The 19,896-nt window shown below is 39.7% G+C and overlaps 1 protein-coding gene across 4 annotated transcripts in view; it reads right to left on the bottom strand.

The window, feature by feature from the left end:
- The window catches only part of FAM13A (family with sequence similarity 13 member A), a 140,178-nt gene that overhangs the window by 37,472 nt on the left and 82,810 nt on the right, over positions 1-19,896 (bottom strand). For all 4 annotated transcript variants that reach the window (XM_077782973.1, XM_077782974.1, XM_077782975.1 and 1 more), the window contains exons 7-8: positions 9,830-9,871; positions 243-287 (exon numbers count right to left, since the gene is read on the bottom strand). In XM_077782973.1, the coding sequence (XP_077639099.1) occupies positions 243-287; positions 9,830-9,871 (87 nt within the window). The remainder of the gene's footprint in view (positions 1-242; positions 288-9,829; positions 9,872-19,896) is intronic.

The raw sequence follows: 19,896 nt of genomic DNA, 5'->3' as shown, positions 1-19,896 counted from the left end.
CAAAATATGCAAGTTCTGCCTAAGCAAAACATCACAGGCACAGTGAGCAAAGAACCAAGGGCATGAGAAGTTTTCAGAAGGAAGTGATTTATTATCCTTGTAAATTAATTGCTTTGGGAAACACTGTCTCTTTTTTTTTTTTGTTTGTGCAAGAACAACTCTTAAAGAGAAATAAAAGCATAACCAGCAATATTTTAAAAAGCTCCAAGAAAGATAGCTACAAAATTGTAAAAGACACTTACTCTCCTGTAGCAGGAACGTTGCTACTGACTTGTGATACGTGGGTACTGTATAAAAGGGAAAAAAAGAGAAGAAAGGTAGATCTTATTATCAAAATAAGGTCTGAAAATCTCTTGCTCTTTGCAGTGCTAAGATTTAAAGGTCTGAGCTGTCTCAACAACGGTGTGCACATGTCACAGGTTCCCTTAAGGGAAATTTTCACTCCCACTGTGATGTGGCACATTTTAACAAGTCAATATCCTCAACCATGAATTTCCCTGTCATTCCCATTAAATAGGCAAAGGTCTAGCAGCAAGTATTTCAACCTCAACATGTTACAGATTTTTTCTTTTCATGTGGGTTTTCTGATGATGATGTTTTAGCCTTATGACAGCAGTCATTGCCTTTTGAAGCTGACTTGCAAATGTATACACTTAATATTTAACTGCTCTGTTTAACTATTCTCTCTTTGAACATGCTAAAAGAACATATTTATATTCTTTACTTCACATTAAAAAAAATAAAATCTACACATACTTCTCTCCTTTTTACCTTGGTCTGTTATCAGGCTCAGCAAGAGCTGACACAAATGTAGATATTATCACTTGCTGTTCAAAGCCCTTCTGAACAAGCTGACCTGGCAGAGGTGTCACTGCTTTCTTCCCTCTGCCAAGTCCCATCCTGCCCCTTTTTCATCCACTGACTCAGCCTTGCAGATAAGGTGACACTGCCTATTCATCCTTTCTGTGACCTCCCTTAAGTCAAATCAACTACAGGCCTAGGGGTTTCATTTCAAATTATCTTTGTATCAGCAGAGAACAACTGGCTGATAAATCCCAGTAAAATGTAGTCAGCTGGATGCAAAAGCCAAGCTGGATACAAAATATTCTTCCTGCACAAATAGACACTCACTGTTTTCAGTCTTCACCAGTTTCTCTCAAATAATTTCATTCTAGAACCATCAACAGCTGATTTGCCTTTGCTACCCAAAGATTTCCTCTCTTTTTCCCTTGAATACTTTGCACTTTATGGGGTTAGAGCTAGCTGAGAAGCTGCAACACTCTCAGATAACCACTGTGTGGCTTTTCTGGGTTTCAGTGTCACTTGAGCAGAAGGCAGGCAACAGAGGAAGAGAAGGATAAATGAGGGGTCACTACAGCTATTTTAACAAAACCAACAAACAGTGTGACTCCTCCTCACAAACACCCAGCTGCAAGCTTGCAATGTGCTTCAGGCTGAGCCGGTGTGCTCACCTGGCTCTAACCACACACACATCCCTGCCAGTCCCAGCTTCACTCAGTGCTACTCTCCAGTCCCAGCACAGGTCACCGGAGTGATGGCACACCAGGAAAGCAGTCATGGACTTGCCAGTATGTTCCACATTACCTGAGCAGGACCTGAGCGGTTGTGTCATTCAGATAATTTCATGAAGACACGCAAACAACTATTACTGTACCTATTGTTACAGATAAAATATCTGCATACAGGAAACAAAATCTGTGAGATCACACTCTTCTCACATCTAACATCTTGACTATTAACTACAGGATGGCATTGGAATTTGAAGTGCACATTTCAAGCCCCCTGCTTGCCTTCTGCTTTTCTTAGAGGAACTATATGGCCTCTTCCCAGCCCAAAACTAGTTTTTAAGACCTGGTCTCCCATGGAGACATATTAGCGAGTAAGGTGCTAGTGCGCTAATGTGGGCTAACCCACATTATAAGATACAACTCAAGTGCTTGCTACAGCTCCTACACCCATGGGAGTAGATTAATGCTGTATCACCTTTTTATTGTATCTACATGCAAACCAAGTTGAATGAGGTTGCCTTCCACATCACACTTTTCTTCCCCGTTTTTATGCCAGGAAAGTGGTAGTGGAGAGGAAGAAAGGATTGCTTGGATTTTAGCTTTTTTAAAACATCCCTAGGATATAGTTTTTTCTACCAATAAAAATTTTTCTAACACCTCAGTACATTCTAATTCACAGTTAACTGTGCACTTTACTAACATAAATTCAGTTTTAAGTACATTACCCTAATTTTTAATGATGTGTAACAATTAATTTACTGCATCTAGAAAAGCCCTACTCAGACAATACAGATTCTGTAAGAAAGACAGTAACATGGTGATTTTCAAACTACTGACAAATAACAAGGAAATATGTATCCTTTACATGCCAGCTGAGTGGATGACTACAAAATGAAGGTCTGATATTCTGATTTTATTGTACTCAGCCCAAGTTTATCCTTAGCTCTGTGATAAGTTAATGCTCTTTTATTAGCCTCCCCTCAATAAGACAGAGATTTTAAATCAGAGTTTTTCTAGATACACTAACTTCCTTTTAATTCCACAGTTGGTAATTTTTCTGGCTATTTCATTTTGAAGCTTAATTTAAATGTGTTGATAAATTGTTTTAGTTACTCTCCACCAACAAATGGTGGAGGGGAGAGAGTTCCACAGTGGTTTTAGGACTGGAGCCTTCTGCAGGACACAACAGGCGGTGCAAGAGTACGTTGGCAAACACAGCCAAAGACACTACCCTGCAAGGATTTCAGAGCCCAGACAAGCAGGCAGGCAGGCAGGCAGGGTGTATCCTGTGAGGCTTTCCAAACTTTTTGGGTGGCAGAAGCCACTCTGCTGTTGGATTTCTGTGAAACAGGCAGGGCGAGCCATGCCTAGAAGAACCCTCTTGGCGTGCCTGCCTGTGCAGGCATCTGCCTTGCTTAGTAAATCATCTGGACAATGGGAACTCATGTTCTGCTTCAGTTAATTATTTTCTCCTCACATCTGCTCCATTTCACTGATACGTACAATCAATGATCTGCACGGCTAGATTATCTTTATTAGATTATGCAGCTGCTGTTGCAGAACATGCTGAGAAATACCAACTTTTCATAGAAATTACAGTTGTCCTCAGGTGACTGAGGGCAGTAGGACGGCATCCCAGTGCTGGGGGACATTTATTTTCAGAAAGCCAGCCAGAAAACCTGCACAAAGGCACACAACTGTTTTAAGCACTATGAACTTTTGAACTGGATTCTCATGACCCTCATGCTTTTCCTTCTGGGAAGTCTGACCTCCAGCACTTCCCAGTTTTGTCTAGCTTGTTTACTCAAGTCTTTTTTGCTCACTTTCAGAGGTGCTCTAACAGCTTTGAATAATGTCTTACTTCACACAAAAGGCAAACTCTTACTGTATGGCTTCCTTTCTTCTGTTTCAGCCTCAAGGTCGAGAAGGTGCCATTTTCCATCGTCATTAAATCTCACCTGCACCCCCTAACTAGTACTCCCTAAGTCTAAAAGATCTGCACCAGAGTGAGAATTATCTTATGTAATGCCTGCAGCTTGTCTGGTCTGCCTTGGGCATCTTATGATAGCAGATGCTGGATATCAGTAAGTTGGATATCAATGCCCTTTCTCCTGATTTCTTTCATTCAAGCCACTATTGAGCAAAGCATCTTAGCATCTAGACAAAAACAGCAAAGAAAAAACATCAAACAGAGCAAACTAGGAAACTGATGTACTGGTATAGTGTTTTCCCTGGGTTTTCATTTATGAAATAATTTAATTAATTTTTGACAATACCTAATGGCCTAATTAATAAACTATATTTGCAGTCTGGTATTGAAGTCACCTGTTGCTGAAATGTACTTACAGTCCATCTGCTTTATTCAGGAAACAAAGATGGCTTTTGTTCTTGTTTCTGCTTTTTTAAAAGCCAAGCACAACAGTAAGAAAGCCTCAATAGATGCAAAAGCTTTTTACCATTTTGCTATGCAAAGTTGAGGATGTTTAAATGGCCTTGACATAACACATGGGAAATTCCTGATGGCCTTCAATCCCTGATCTAGGGATTCAATTCCTGATCTAGGAAGTTTCAATTCATAGGTATTTATATGGTCTAAATGCTATCCACTCTCCACACTGTGACATACAATACTGCAAACTCACGTGGGATCCATTTCAAGACAGCTACTCTATTTGACACACTTTCACCAAAGAGAAGTGTTGTGATAGCATACAGAATGTGAAAATAATGAGTTTAAAGACAATACAAAAGGCGCGTGCTCTTAGTTACTGGGATGTCCCATCACACAGAGGAGATGCTTTCATTATTTTCTCACCACCTTCACACTTTCACAAGCTCAGATCAAATTATTCCTCCTTTAAACGTGGTAAATTATTTTTTACACTGCTTTGTTACTACGCAGAAAACTAACCCCACTAAAAGCAACTCTATTCAGTATTCCTAATCCTGAATAGTTTTTCACTTGCATCTCTCCTTTATGACAGATGCACGTTGACACCTACTGCTTGGAGCAGAGACAACCCTGCAGGGGATTCATAGAGGCCCCATGATTCAGCTTGGTGAATTTGCATGGCTGTGTCTGTGCAGACTCCCCTGCAGAGCAAGGAAATAATCCCCAGGGAGCCTCAGACCTGCATGGCAGCCGGGCACCCAGAGCAGGGACACCCAGTGGCCTGGTGGCTACTTTCAGCCAGTGCAGGTGTGATGGACATGAACAAGCATCACATTTGTGATGGAGCCCAGCATTCCTGTGGACTCAGGACCTCTTATGGCACGTTCCTTCAGTGTGAAGGTGGCCAAGCAAATTTCTGAACAGGTGTGAAATCCAAAGCAAAGTTTTACAGTTTCTTCAGGAAACTGACCTGAAAATAAGCAGCATAAAACATCTTACTCAATAAACTTCAGGGTAAGAATACCTGACCTGCATTATTTCAAAAGAGTTGTCTCAAACAAAAACTGTTAAAAGGAGAAACAGTCAGTTGTTCTGAATAATGCTCGCAGGAGTACTTCCAGGAAAAGAACCAGGCACAACTGTCCAATGCCTCACTCATGGGTATTAGTGCAATCTTTGGCATTGCTTGTGAGTTTAGGTCTCATTGCAATTTCATTTTAATGCTCTGAATGTTATCAAAGCTACACACTACAAAGCTGTTGTTTTTCTCCCCTGTAATACCACTCTGGTTTATCTCAGGACAGTCCCCTCAGGTAGCTCCTCTGAAAGTATCTACATAACTAACGTCACATCTGAGGCACACAGGCCAGCACAAAGCATGCCTGAAGATTCACTGTCTTCCAAAAACTCCTTGCACATGTGGAGTAGAATTGTGCTTACAGGGATTTGCTGCTGCCAGACACTCCTTTGTTTCCTGAAACTGCTGAGTGTTTCTCAGTACTGATTACTCAAACATGCTGCAGCTGGTATTCACATTCTCACTAAAGAGTTATTCAAGGAGCACTTTTTAACAGTCTCAACTCCCTTTACCACAAGGTTTTGTTACAAAAGGTTTTGGAACGTAAATGTCCTTCAGGCATAACTCCCTGGAACAATCAATCACCTAGCAAGGTTTTCCTCTTGTTTTAAAGGTATAGAAATCTTCTTTCCTGGTATTGAGCACAGCTGAGCCAACAAATTATCTAATTAAGGACTACAGAGAGGGAGAGGATAACTCTGGCCAGCAGTAGGTGAATGGATTAAAACCGCAAGTCTCTCAAACTGGTCAAGCTGACATCATCCTTATTATGCCCAATAAGAGGGCTCCAGCTACAAAATTAATAATGTTCTACCCAAATATATTAATAAACTATTTGTACACATTCTTATTGTTATTTACCATAAACATCCTCCCCTCTCTGTCTAAAACTCAGGGGGAATATGTGTGCTCTGGATAATTTCTTACAGTAGCTAGGACCTCCATGCTCTTTTCTCCATCTTGTAACAGTCTTCCCATTTCTTTAATCATCTTCACAAACCTAAAGCTATTGGAACATGAGTGACTTGAAAGTGTTTAAGGCTTCACCTGTCTCTTGTACAGGGGTATCCATACCTCTAAGTGTACTGAAAATATTTCCTTTATATATCCACTGTCATGTGATTACTTCAACTTGAGTATTTTTATCCCTCCATGGACAAGTATGTTTACATCTTTTTTTTTTTTCCCCAGCATTTCCACATGTAAGGAACTCCCCTATCAGGGCAAAGATTTTCATTATTAGACCTCAGTAAGGTCATAAGTAATAAATTACTTTATTATACTAATTTTTAGTATAATAAAATTAGTATTATATTATTAGTATTGTATAATTAGTATTATACTAATTTTTAGTATATATCTTAAATTTGATGCTTATCTTTATAAATATATATATAAATAACATTTATATATATGACAGTGAGATATTTTAGAAATATATCCATATAGCTCACTCTATATAATACCTTACTGCCACATATTTTCTCCCAGAGGACACTGCCAACCCATTCACCCTCCTAAATTTCTGCTATAAGCTCAATTAATGAACATAATTTGACTTTCTTATGCTAGTGTCTATCAAGGCACTTCAGGATCTCTAGCAACAATGCCCTTCCTCTCCTACCAGCAACATCTATAAGTCTCACCTCCTCCTTACCCATCTTTATGTTCTTGTACTTGTGCCCACTTCTTCCATATAGATGGCATGATATAAAACATTTTGCTGACATCAGCCAGATTAGGTATACTCTTTTTCTTCCTCTCTTTGGAAAGCCTTTTAAAAAATAACATGGTTGTACTGGTGTTACCACTCTTTACAAACCCATGTCACATTTTGTCTCATTTACTGCTTACTCTCATACTATTACAGACTGTTTATTCCCTTACTAAGTAGCAGGGGTGATAAAGTCTTGACTTTCCCAATATTGAAAGAAACAAACCAATCAGTGTCATTTTAAAAAATAGTATATTTATTGGTGGTATTTTGACAGTTCTGACTTAAAAGTTAAGACCTTCAGCATTTGTCTTATTGTTGAAAACAGCAATCAGGGAAACATCTCCATTGTTAGCTGACATGGTACAGCACTGAATACTTAAGTCTGATTTGATCCTACTAAAACTGATTTATGGAGGGCGTGCTGGTTTTGGCTGGGGTAGAGTTAATTTTCTTCCCAGTGCCTGGTATGTGGCTGTGTTTTGGATTTGTGCTGAACACAGGGTTGATAATGTAGAGATGTTTGTGTTATTGCTGAGCAGGACTTACACACAGCCAAGGCCTTTTCTGGCTTTCGTACTAGCAGGGAATTTAGGGGTGTGTGGGAGGTGGGAGGAGACACAGCCAGGCCAGGTGACCCAAACTGACCAAAGGGGTATTCCAGCCCATGTGACATCATGGCCAGTGTATAGAGTGGGGGGGGGAAAGGAGGAAGGGGAGGGGACATTTTCAGTTATGGCATCTACCTTCCCAAGAAACCATTACATGTGGTGGGGCCCTGCTCTCTGGAGATGGCTGAACACCTGCCTGCCCATAGGAAGCGCTGAATGAATTCCTTGTTCTGCTTTGCTTGTGTGCATGGCCCTTTCCTATTAACCTATCTTTATCTCAACCCATGAGTTTTCCAGCTCTTACCATTCCAGTTTTCTACTGAATCCTGCTGGTGGGGAAGTGAGCAAAGCAGTTGGTTGCTGGCTGGGGTTAAACCATGACAGAGGGACACAATGTTCCTTCCATCTGGCAAGAGCCAAGTATTATGCAGTGTTTGGAAGCTAAAGAGCTCTTGTTCCCACTGATTTAATTTGTTGTATAATTATCTATATGGAATTACTGCATTAACACAGCAGTGACCACCCTGTGCCCAAATATTCATGATTCACTGGAAGGATTACTTGAGCAGTACTTCAAGCTATATAAGTATGGCTGGTAGTAATAGATTTGACCACCAGACAGCTAAAGCAGACAGTCTTCCCTTCCTTGCCCATGGTGTGAAATGCAATTCCTACATATGTCATGCACAGCCTCTGGGGCAACAACTTGAACTTTCAAAGTTACACAGAAAAAACTAGCCACCCACTCAAGTTCTCAGTTGTTGAAGCACCAGGAATTGCCCAGCCAGCACCAGCTCTCCTGCCAAATTAACCGCACGTGGCAACTGACCTCAGATTTCTGATGTGTTACAAACAGAAGCAAGACTTACAACCTGTTCCCTTTATTTACAAGTAACTGTATCCCAGCAATGTTACAAAAGACACGGGCTTGGCAAGAAGCCTGTGTATCAAGGTGTACAGCTCCCTCTCTACTCCTACCAGCCATTTCCTCACTTCCCAGCTATGTGTTTATTCCTGACTGTTCCCTTCCTATTTGCAATACAGATTCCCATGGAAACCCATCCCTTCATTTCAGTGGACACACTCATTCTTTGTTCTCCCCCCTTATAAGCCTACATCTCTTATATGTTCAAATTTGCTTCTTTCTCCTGCTTTGATATCAGTTTTCTCAGGTCCGCTCCTTGCTCCCCCCATCTTTCCTTGGTGATCTTGACAAGGTCAGACAAAAAGAATCTCCTTCATGGATAATTTTTTATAATCCAGGAAATGGCTTGGAAGGACAGTTCTGAGCAGTAAGACAGATGAAAATGTAATGAAACCCTAAAACCATTTGAAGGTCACATTTAGCCAGAAAGAAAAACAAAGGAGTGATCAATTTTCAATGGAAAGATATGAAGAAGATTTAAACTAGGGAAAATTGGAGAGAGGGCAATGTACGTATGCATCTACAAAATAATTTCCTGAAGGAAGAGGCAGAATCTCCTTTGACAATTTGGAGCTTTTGAGGCAGAGACTGGGAAACATCTGCACAAATGGATTGCAGAGAATGATGGTGCATCGCCTGGAAGGCAGACAAGATCATGCTACCAGGCTAGTCCATTTCTGCACAGTAGGCATTAACTGCATTCTTTCTATGCTTCATGTTAGAAAAATTCTTTAAGAAAAAACACAAGCTACAAAGATAAACAGGAATATACACCAGAGATTAAGAAATTTCAGACATTGCTGTAAGAATTCCAATTATCACTGTTCTCACAAAAAGCACCACTGGGATTTCTTTTTATTTGTTTAAACTCTGTAGAGATCAAAGAACCCAATTATAATATCTGGCCCTTCCTCCTCTGCAGCCCTTCATTGTTAATTGATCTGGCTCCTGTTCTTCCACTAAGTATAAATGAAAGCACTGGAACTGAGCCTGCTACTGAAACAAGCAGAGCAAACTTTCACAGATGTCAACAGAATTAGACCCCTTTTACAAGCAGTGACTTTGCCCTGCAGCTGGCAAAACAAGAAACAATTTGTTCAAATGCAGCATGAGTACCATTCCCTCCAATGAGGCTTGCTGGGTACCCAGGCACTCTCCTGCTTTTCTAGGCTGCAGCAGGGAACTGGATGGGCTGCTGACTCACCATCTGGTTCCTGGTTTCTTTCTGAGCAGAAACATGCTGTCAATTCCTCAAATCCTGTAGCAAAAATCTCTCCTGTGCCTGCAGATAAGCTACTCAGGCATCTAAGACATGCAACAAACCAAAGAAAAGAGGAAAAACACATCCATCTTGCAATAAAGACCTTAAACCCTGGGCCTCCTCTCTAAATATGAAAGAATCACAACAGAGATGATAACTACAAAGACTCATCCCACTAACTGAGCAATAATTACAAATGTAAAATTAATGCTCACTTTGATTACAGTCTGTTCAGCACTTCTGAACCCCTCCCCACATTAAATTCCAATAATGAGTCAATCCCACACAGAAAAATAAATGAAAATAATGGAGTAAATACCTCACATAGAAGGGTGACATAGGTCGCTCATCTTCTTGGGAGCTAAAAAACAAAATATATTTTGTAAGTTAGTACACAGCTCTGTCTTGTATTTGCAGCTCAAGATACTCTTAAAAAGCAGAGACAATGAAAGTGAAATTGCACCCATTACAGAAGTAGCACTTAAGTCTGTTTTGTCCTCTGGATGATGCATGGAAGAAAGCTTTAAGTTACTTTCCTTAAATTCTGGCAATCCAACTCATTTCTCAATGTCCACAAATGTGGTGTAACAGATCTCCCGCTAGACAGCCAGGAGTCATTCTGACTCTGTAACAGCGCTAAGGCTATTCCCATAGCAACAATAAAGCATTTTGCCAGGAAAACCAAGCAGCAACTGTCTGCTGCTCCAGAATTAAACAATCTGCCTATTAAAGCCAAATTTGGGAAAAAAACCAAAGGACATCTTGAGTAACCAAAGAAACAACCATGGCCATAGGTGTATGCATGAGGCTACCTATTCCCCAGTTTTATCACGCCTGTGGAAGGTTTATTTGAATGACATTCCTGTAAGCTTGAGATCAGGGATTGCCACTGGCTGGCTTGGAGATCCCCTGACAAAATGTTTAATTGTGTTATAGTTGTCAACTGGCCTGGCCCCAACATAACCACCTGGCAAGTGACTTACCAGCCCTGATCCAGCTCATTCTGCCTGTGCTGGCACAAGGGTAACAGTGAGCTGGGACATATCAGCACACATGATCCCTTGAATTTTGAAGGATTTTATTTATTGGCTTATAAAAGCTGCTCAAAGTACTCTATAAAGGGGTAAAGAACATCTCTGTAGGATTTGCAACTAGGAAGTCAAGTACTCGGGTACTTTCTGCAGTTTCCATTGGAGCCAGCATGAAGATCCCTCGGCAAGATGAGCTGAAACTGGCTTGCAGCCAGGTAAGTACCCTGCCCTCACACTGCACAGAGCCAGAAACAGATTTAACCACAGCTTATTTCCAACCCACCCAATGTTCCAATGTTATAGCAGATGCACAAGTATGAACACCAAATTCACCAAGGGGAGCAGAACATAAAGGAGAAGGCAAGATACAAGGGAGTCAAAAAGGCAGGCTGAAAATAAGCAAGACAATGTTCCAGGGAAATAATCACAGGGATTTAACCTCCCAACTAGAATATGGAAAGACTCACTAATAGACATCCACAGAAAAGACCTTAAAGCACATGATGCAGGAAACACCAGACCAGAAGGAAGAGAAACTGCCTCTGATATTGTTGTGGTCTGCTAAAACTTCACCTCTGAAAGGCAACAGTGACTGGACAGCTTTCAGCAGCTCCCCGAAAAGACTGGGAGCACAGCTGCTACTGGAAACCTTGCTGCCACTTCCATAAGTCTGTCTTCAGTAGCCTGAACAACCTGCAGTGCCTGGAGCTGCTGCTGCTCCCAGAGCCAGGCAGGAGACAGCCGTGCACAGCAGGTGGAGAGTGCCTGCCTGTCAACTGAGGCCAGCAGCACCTGAAGAGAGTTCATGAGAAACTGCTACAGCTTTGAGACTGCCTAGGAAAAGTTGATGGACCATGAAAATATCTATTACTGCCTTCCCTGAAGACAACCTACAACAGAGATATGGGTAGGAACCTCTAGCAGGTAAAGCTCCCTCCCCTGATGGCATGCAGTCTCCAAGCCTGCGTGCACGCTGGCATTATTTGGCACTTACAAAATATATATATATATTTTAAGTGTAAAGAAAGTACTTTAGACTTACAAAGCTGGTGGTGAAGTTTTTCGCTATATTCAGTGAAGAGAGCTTGACAGAGGAATGGTTGTACAACAGGGGACATGATACTGTAAAATTAATCCAAATAGGGAGGGCTACGTGACTGCTGCAAAGTTTGCATGACCCTGAAGAGTAGATGGTGTGCAGAAAGCAGGATATTGAAACTGCTTGGTATGTAGAAATAGATAGAGAAGAACAAAGAAGTACTAAGCTGTTCTAACTGCAAGGCCAGCTGGACAGGCAAGTATCATTCACAAAGATACTTTTAAGATAATAGTACAAGTCACATAGCAACCAATCATGAGCTCGGCTTTTGCAATATGTATGAGCTAATTAACGAACATATATAAACTGTGTAATCTGTCACAATAAACTGAGACTTGATGATCATGATATCATGAGTCTTGTCTCTCGCGGCACCCTCCAATAACTGGCGCCCGAAAACAGGGACTTCATCTGAGCCAAAGGCGAGAGAGGTGCTGCGTTGGAGTTCGGGTCCTGCAGCTGGAAGGACGGCGAAAATAAAGAGAAGAGGCAAAACGCTCTGCTTCGCGCCCTGAGTGACCGTAGAGGCGGGCTCAGCCGATACATGCTGCCGAAGCCTGAAGGAGCCAGCAACGGTACCGACGTAATCATGGAAAGGCAAGCAGCATATGATTTATTTAGTGCTTCTCTTAGAAAAAGGCAGATTAGGGGGATTGACTTAGATAAGGATCTCCCCTCGATATTGCATCATGCTGAGTCTTACGGCTTTTTCATTAACCCCCATAGTGTTCATGAACTTTCAGAATGGAGAAGATATGGGGATAAGTTGTGGGAATTAGTGTTAGATGAGGATAAACCAGGCAAGAAAATGAGTAAACTTTGGAGAGTGGTTCATAACGAATTGTTAATGTGTCAGGCAGAAAAGAGGGCGGTGGAAGTGATAGGGACAGCTCGGGAGAAAAATAAGGAATGTGAACTCTCGCTTCTCTCTAGTGAGCCAAACCCTCCGGTTCTCACAAATTTTCCCATTCCCATCTCTGCTTCTGAAATGCCTGTACCTCCCATAGACACTAGTAGCATTGAGGTGCTGGAAACTGAGGTCCAAATTGCTTTATGGCAACGGGACTGGGATCCCAAATTCACTTTTTGTGAATGGGAATCAGGTAGAACGGAGCAGGCGCGGGGCCAGACAGAGCGGGGACGGCCAGCACCGAGCCGGAGGGGAGCCCGGGGCGGAGCGGACATCAGCCGAGAGACGGAAGGCTCCTTACTGCCGAGCAGCAGCGCAAGGGGGGAGAGGGGCGTTCCTGGGGGCTCAGCCGCGCTGGAGTCGGAGCAGGCGGGGCGCGGCCGTGGCGGGGGTGTCTCTTCTCCCATCCACAAGGTGGCGCAACAAGGACGGGAGCGAGGCGGCGCCGCCCCTCATCGCCCCGCAGCGCCCAGCAATGGCGGCGGAGATGGCGGCACAGTCCTGGTTGCCATGGCAGCGACAACGCCGAGAGCAGCAGCGCCACCGGTGGCGGGATCGCAACACTACAGCAAAAATTTCAACAGCATCTTCCCAATTTCTTACAAGAGTCAGAAGACGTAATGAAAAAGTACAGCAGTACCGAGTGTTTTCCAAGATACCAAGAAGGATAAACATTATATGAATCAATGTTATTTCAAATATGATATGGATAAAAATCACTATATAAAGATAGAAATGTTAGTAATGATTTAATTACCAAAAATGTCTCTGAAAACAAAGAGTTGAGAAAATGTCATCTGATGGAATTTTAGTATTAAGTTTGTAATCTCTGTATTTGGGTTTTTATAGATAATAATATAAGTAATAGTGATTTTTAAGTTTTATAGATAATACGATAAATAGTGATTGTTAAGTTTTTGTAAGTAATGATAAGTAGTGATTGTTACTAATGTTATATGAGTGCTTTAAGAAGATTGTCTTAAACTATTTTAAACATTTCTTGTTAATAGGTTGATCATAAAATGTGAGTTGTCTGATTTTTGTGATAAGAATTATTATTAAGGTATTAAGGTGTTGTTATAGTATTTACAGTCAGTTTTCATATGTTTTATTGTCTCTTTAGGTGATTGATTACAAGATGTTTTTTCAGGATCCTGTGTTTTTGATTTTTTAACTACTCATGTGTTTTCTTTATCCAATCTTTTATGCAGCTGCAATTCATCTTCCTTTAAAAATTCATTATCCAAATTTTAATTCAAAATTTCAGACTTCAAATTTTCAGATTTCTGAAGAAAGGGTTTGTTGTATTTAGAGAATTTTTGTCTTGAAAGAGATTTTAAACAGGTTCAATTATTTAATAGTTTGATAAATTTTTAATAATAAGGTTTTTTACTTATAACTGTTATTTCTAGGACTTTTGTTTTATAATGTGTTAAAACATATCCTCCAATTAGAGTTTGAGCTCTGGCCAAGCTCTGGCTCTATGTGGATGGTGTGATTGACCCAGGTGTTTTCTGCATCAAAAAGTATTCAAGTCCTTTTGGCTTGACAATTTGACCATATAGGGCAGCTGAGCCTCAAAAGGAGTCTTGGAGAAACATGATCCGGACATGTTTTATCCAAATCTCTGTTGTTTTAAGGTTTATCAGCTGCTTCAGACTCTGGGATGACAATATGATAGTGTAGCACTTGGTAACTGTGATTTTATATGTAATATTAATTGTGTATGCATTGTTTTGTTCTTGATGTTTTTTCATGTTTATAACAAAGATGTTGATATTTCCATTTCTTCATGCAAATTTTAAGAAGCAGAATTGAGAGAGGACCCTCCAGTCCCTGTGGGGAGTGTTGAGTTTGTTTGTGTTTTAGCAGGTGCAGAATCTAGATAGATTTCAGTGAAGAATGTTAAACTTATCAATTTCAAGAGAACACTAATCTCTCCACAAGTAAATCAGAGGATGCACAGCAAAAGTAGATTGTACAAAGATTTGTGTTTCACCCACAGAAGATTGTAGGCTTTTAAGTTTTTTCATAAGTGTGTTTTTAATTATGTTATAGACTTTTTTGCTAAGTTTTAATGAGTTTTAGTAATGCCTGTGATTTTTCTGTTCATTTTGCCATTGCTTTTCAATGGCAAAAGAAAAAGAGGGACAATCAATTAGATAATCAAAAGCATAACATTAAGTTTATCATAAATATAGTTTGTATTTAGAATTAAGTTTGTTCTTTCATGTTAAACAGAACAATCAAAAACATGAGAAATATGAAGTGGGGTGCACTTCTGTAATATAACCTCATTTTTCACCCCACGAGTTACTTCAGTGCAAGCTCTCACACAATTGAAAATCCTAGCCTACTGGACAAAAAAGTAAATTAGTATTCCATCTAAAATGTTGAGTGAGCTTGCCACAAATATAAGTAGTATCTGTCATGCAGTTCTGCAAAACAGAGCAGCTACCACTAATTTACTTCTTCTAGCCCAAGGTCATAGTTGTGAAGAATTTGAAGGAATGTGCTGTATGAACTTATCTGATCACTCTACATCTATCCATAAGCAAATACGAAAATTGACCGAGCTAACTCAACAGTTAAAGGTAGAGGATAGATTAGGTTTAAAAAGATAGCTAAAAGGATTGGGGATCGGACCATAGTTAAGAGACATTATCAAATACAGCATAATAGTTCTAAGCATAATTGTGATACTTTTGCTTGTTTTGCCCTGTGTGTTTACTTGCTTGCAAGGCTTGATGCAGCAGATTGTGCAGAAAATGCTGAATGCACACCTTCTTGTACAAAAGGAAAACGGGGGAGATGAAGAGAGCTTGACAGAGGAATGGTTGTACAACAGGGGACATGATACTGTAAAATTAATCCAAATAGGGAGGGCTACGTGACTGCTGCAAAGTTTGCATGACCCTGAAGAGTAGATGGTGTGCAGAAAGCAGGATATTGAAACTGCTTGGTATGTAGAAATAGATAGAGAAGAACAAAGAAGTACTAAGCTGTTCTAACTGCAAGGCCAGCTGGACAGGCAAGTATCATTCACAAAGATACTTTTAAGATAATAGTACAAGTCACATAGCAACCAATCATGAGCTCGGTTTTTGCAATATGTATGAGCTAATTAACAAACATATATAAACTGTGTAATCTGTCACAATAAACTGAGACTTGATGATCATGATATCATGAGTCTTGTCTGCCGCGGCACCCTCCAACAATTCAGTTCACTGCATTAATAGCTGTACTTGTAATCTCAATGCAAACAAATTCAAGTAGTGGACAGAAAACATGAAAAATTTTTTCTCACATAAATGAAAGTTTACAGTGCCATCAAGATTTCTGTGCATTAGTGCAACTTCAAATGACAACACCAATTGCTGCTTTATGTTCAAGTGGTAGTTGTTGAAGCCACACCAATCATGCTTTCTTTTCCATCATAAACACCCCTCTGTATTTCAAGGTTTGTAATTAACTTCCAAATTAAAGCAGCACAATCATACAAAGTCCAAATAATCTTATACATTTATGCTCCCAACATATGTTTTGATAGAGCAGATGGAAAAGTAGTATTCAGCAGGGACTCTGAATTCTCTTGCATTTCCTTCCCTTTCTTCCACAGCAAATGCAACTGGATACTTCTTAAAATGAAGCAAGTTTTCTAATTGTACAAAAACTTATCCAACCGTACAATAAAATTGAGGAGAAACAAATATTTTAAGCCCATTAGCTGGGAATGGCAGAGAAAGAAGCTCTTACAGAAGTCAGAAACAAAATATCAGTTTAATTTAGATCATCAAGTTTCAAGGTTTCACGTGGTTGGTAATAACTGTAGCTGTGAAAAACCTCTTTTTCTCAATAGTGGTTCATATTTTTACATGTGTAGCAAATGATCAGTAGCTGAATCTGGGGTGAAGACCTCCAAGCTAACTAGTATGAAATCCAGACTTTTGAGAAAACCATAAAAACCTTCTAATGTCTACCTTGCCCAGCAAAGAACTTACCAATTAACAAACAGGCTTAGCAGTAAATTAAATCTTGGGGGTTTTTTGTTTGGTTGGGATTTTTTAATTCTCAAAGTTTTGTCCAGAATTATGTATGCTTTATGTCCAGAAGGCATGAAATAACTTTTAAAAACTCCAGTTATTTATTCAATTATCATGGATTACCTGGTCAAGCAGGTGAGTGCAAAATACAGCAGTCTCTTTTTTCTCAAGCATATAAATAGTTCGCCTAAATCCAGGGAATAAACAGAAATTAATCGCTTCCATGAAATACTTGGGAGATTACCTGACAACTTCCTTCCTGCTAAAAACCAAAACAAATACCACAAAGTAAAAAAAAAAAAACCTAAACAAACATAAAAACCCACAGCAAACCAAACTTGTTCTGTCTATTGCACATGTAAAGAAGTTAATATTATGTATCTTTGTGACCACCACTGAGCTAATAAAAGGTTTGTCAGACTGGAAGGAACACCAGTTTAGCCCACTAGTTAGTTCAGCACATCTTGGGATTTTCAGGCACGTCCTTTCTGGTTTTGTAGAAGGAAATATGAAAGCCTGGGTGAAGTCTAACTTTCCATTACAGAAGGAGAGTTATCCTTTTTTGCCTCCCTCTTTGGCAACAAGAATGTTACAAGCAATGTTATATTCACTCCTTGCATTCTTAAACAGGTAATCATGGTTCTTTTTTTTTTTTTTTCTGACATCTCATAGAACCATAGAATCATTGAGAGTGAAAAAGACTTCTCAGAACAAGTCCAACCTTTAAATCATCTTGCCCTTCAGGCAGAATAAGGGTGCTGCTGAGCCTGTTGTAGAACACCCATTTAGATGGAAATTTCCCAATTTATTTAGGTGCATAAGGAATACCCCTGTGTCAGCCCTCTCCTCAATGGACTGAGCTCCCACCACAGATCAGAGTGGCTCAGGGTCCTTCCTCCTTGTTTCATTTGCACTTAATCAGAAGCAGTTCTTCTGTCTTAGCTTGCTGGCACAGGAATCTCCACTACAAACCTACTGCTGCTTTCCTACTCTACATCTCTTTTCAAAACTTAAATGCGACATTTTGTTGATGAAATTAAAACAAATATTCCAGATATTGGCTTTGTAGTTTTTTGGTTGGATTTTTTTTTTTTTTACAATTATGAAAATGTACTTTGACTCATGGGTCAACATTTTGCCCCAGAGATGAAGGGCCTAGACACTGGCAGGGTCTTGCTGCTCAGCCAAGGTCATTCCTATTGCCTTGCCAGAGGCTCTGTTTGTTCTAACCTCAAATGTTAGATAAGGGAATGGCTATTCTATTCTACCACAGAAATTCTCAACTTCAAAAGAAATGTAGCTGGTTTTTGGTGAGAATACTTTTTGTAATACAAAGCAATAGCTGCTTCTATTTTTAAAGCAATCAAACAAAAAGCCAGTGAAAAACTCAGTGATATCAACTTACTAATGATATCAAAAATTATGCAGGTTTTGGAGGGAGGAGAAGGAAGGCTTTGGGTGACTTCTTAAGGTGTCAAACTTGTTTTCTTCTCATCATTCGGAACACCTATGCCTCCTTGGATGAAAAGACATACAATTTTTGCAACTACTAAGAATTTTAATAATACTGTTTATTTACTTATTATGACATTCAATACCAACAACACTAAAAACAACTTCAAGGAAACATTGATTTTGAGGCTACAGTATGCTTTTTGCTGAAGGTCTCATCTTATTCAAAAATTTTTCAGCACTTCTTCACCCACCCAAGTCATTACCTCATAAAAGTTATTTCAATGTTGCAAAAAACCGCAAGATTGGAATGGCGCATGCAAATTTATTGCATGCTTATTTTCTCAATAGACCTATTTACTCATAGCTTGTGCTTCACAGCAGTGGGTAAAAGGCAATGTTTTTGCAAATGAGAAATAGCAGGCAACATAAGCTTTTGCCTTCAAATAAATCCTTCAAAATAAACCTCCTTCAAATAAATACTGAGGTATATTATGCAAAAGAAGAAAGACTAATACCATCCTTGATGCAAGATTAACCATAAATTTAATCATAACACTGCAGTGATATAATGGTCATCATTTAAGTCACAACATACCCTCAATCGTGGAGCAACACCACCCTTGCTCTATGTCCTTAAACAGAGGGGGAGGAGGGAATGCCATATATGCAGTGTTTAAAAAATAAATGCTCAACAGCTATTTTCCTGGGAGAGTTATTTCCATGCCAACATTTCCATTTTCCTGGAAGAGTAACTTCAGTAAGTCAAAACCATAATGTGTTGTTTCAGATCTTTATCTCCAGTCTTCACAATAGTTGTGCTTATACCTAACCATGCATACCACTTAAGTAAGCTACTCAGCAAATGAGCCATATGTCAAAATCCAAGGCTGACAACCCAGCTTCTTTACTCCGAACTCATGTATTCTGCAAAAACATCATACTATGCAAAATATCTACAATTATTTGGGTGTGGGTGAACTGGTTTAAATATTAAACTCCAAAGGATCCCATCATCTTCCTCAAAGATGTTTCTTCAGCATGTTTTTCCTAAAGATCTCTCAAATAAACTACACTGCACAGGCATCTATCTAGAGGCATAACTGTGCAGGCTGTATGTGAGGAGGAACTGAGATTGACACATATTACCTGAATAGGAAAAAAAGTATACTGAAGGCTTTTTGCACACCTCCTCCTACTTCAAAACAACATTAGAGATCAGGGAAGCATAGGCTATCCCATGACAAGCTGAAGTGAGCAGAACTTCTTGCTGATTAAGTGCCACTGTGAGCAAGAGACAGTTTTTCCATTTATATTAACATACCTGAATATCCTGGAGCCCTTGACAGCATAATTTTGTGTAATTATTTTCTGCTTACTATCCTTCTAGATTGCAAATATGTTTATCTTTTATAAAATGACATCAATGTTAAACAGCTTACTTTTGCTGTTTTACTTCTTAAGCTAGTTGGGTCTTATTATGAAAGATGGGGCAGTGTCTTTTCTTTTACTTGTGGTTTGGCAATAGTCTTCACTAGGATAAAACCAGAAAATGGCTCAGAAAGAGGCAGAATGAACGCATGAGCCAAAATCTCACCTCTTGTCAGAATTAAACAGAGAAGTTGCATAACACACACACATACCTGTTGCATTATAATGGCAAAGAAGAGTTACTAGGTAACCAGTGATTTCAGTTTCAGGATTGTTTGTTAAAAGCTTGCACGCTTCAAATAAAGGTATATAAGAGGCCAGTTTTTAGGCAAATATTAATATTGTTTTGCTTTATCAGGTGGACACCCCAGAGACAAACACCAAAGAAAATTTCCACACCAACTTTCCTCTTCTTCA

Source organism: Lonchura striata, chromosome 4 (genome assembly GCF_046129695.1).
Source record: "Lonchura striata isolate bLonStr1 chromosome 4, bLonStr1.mat, whole genome shotgun sequence".
NCBI lineage: Eukaryota > Metazoa > Chordata > Aves > Passeriformes > Estrildidae > Lonchura > Lonchura striata.
The sequence above is the reverse complement of the archived record's forward strand: the minus strand, read 5'-3'. Positions and strand labels throughout refer to the sequence as shown.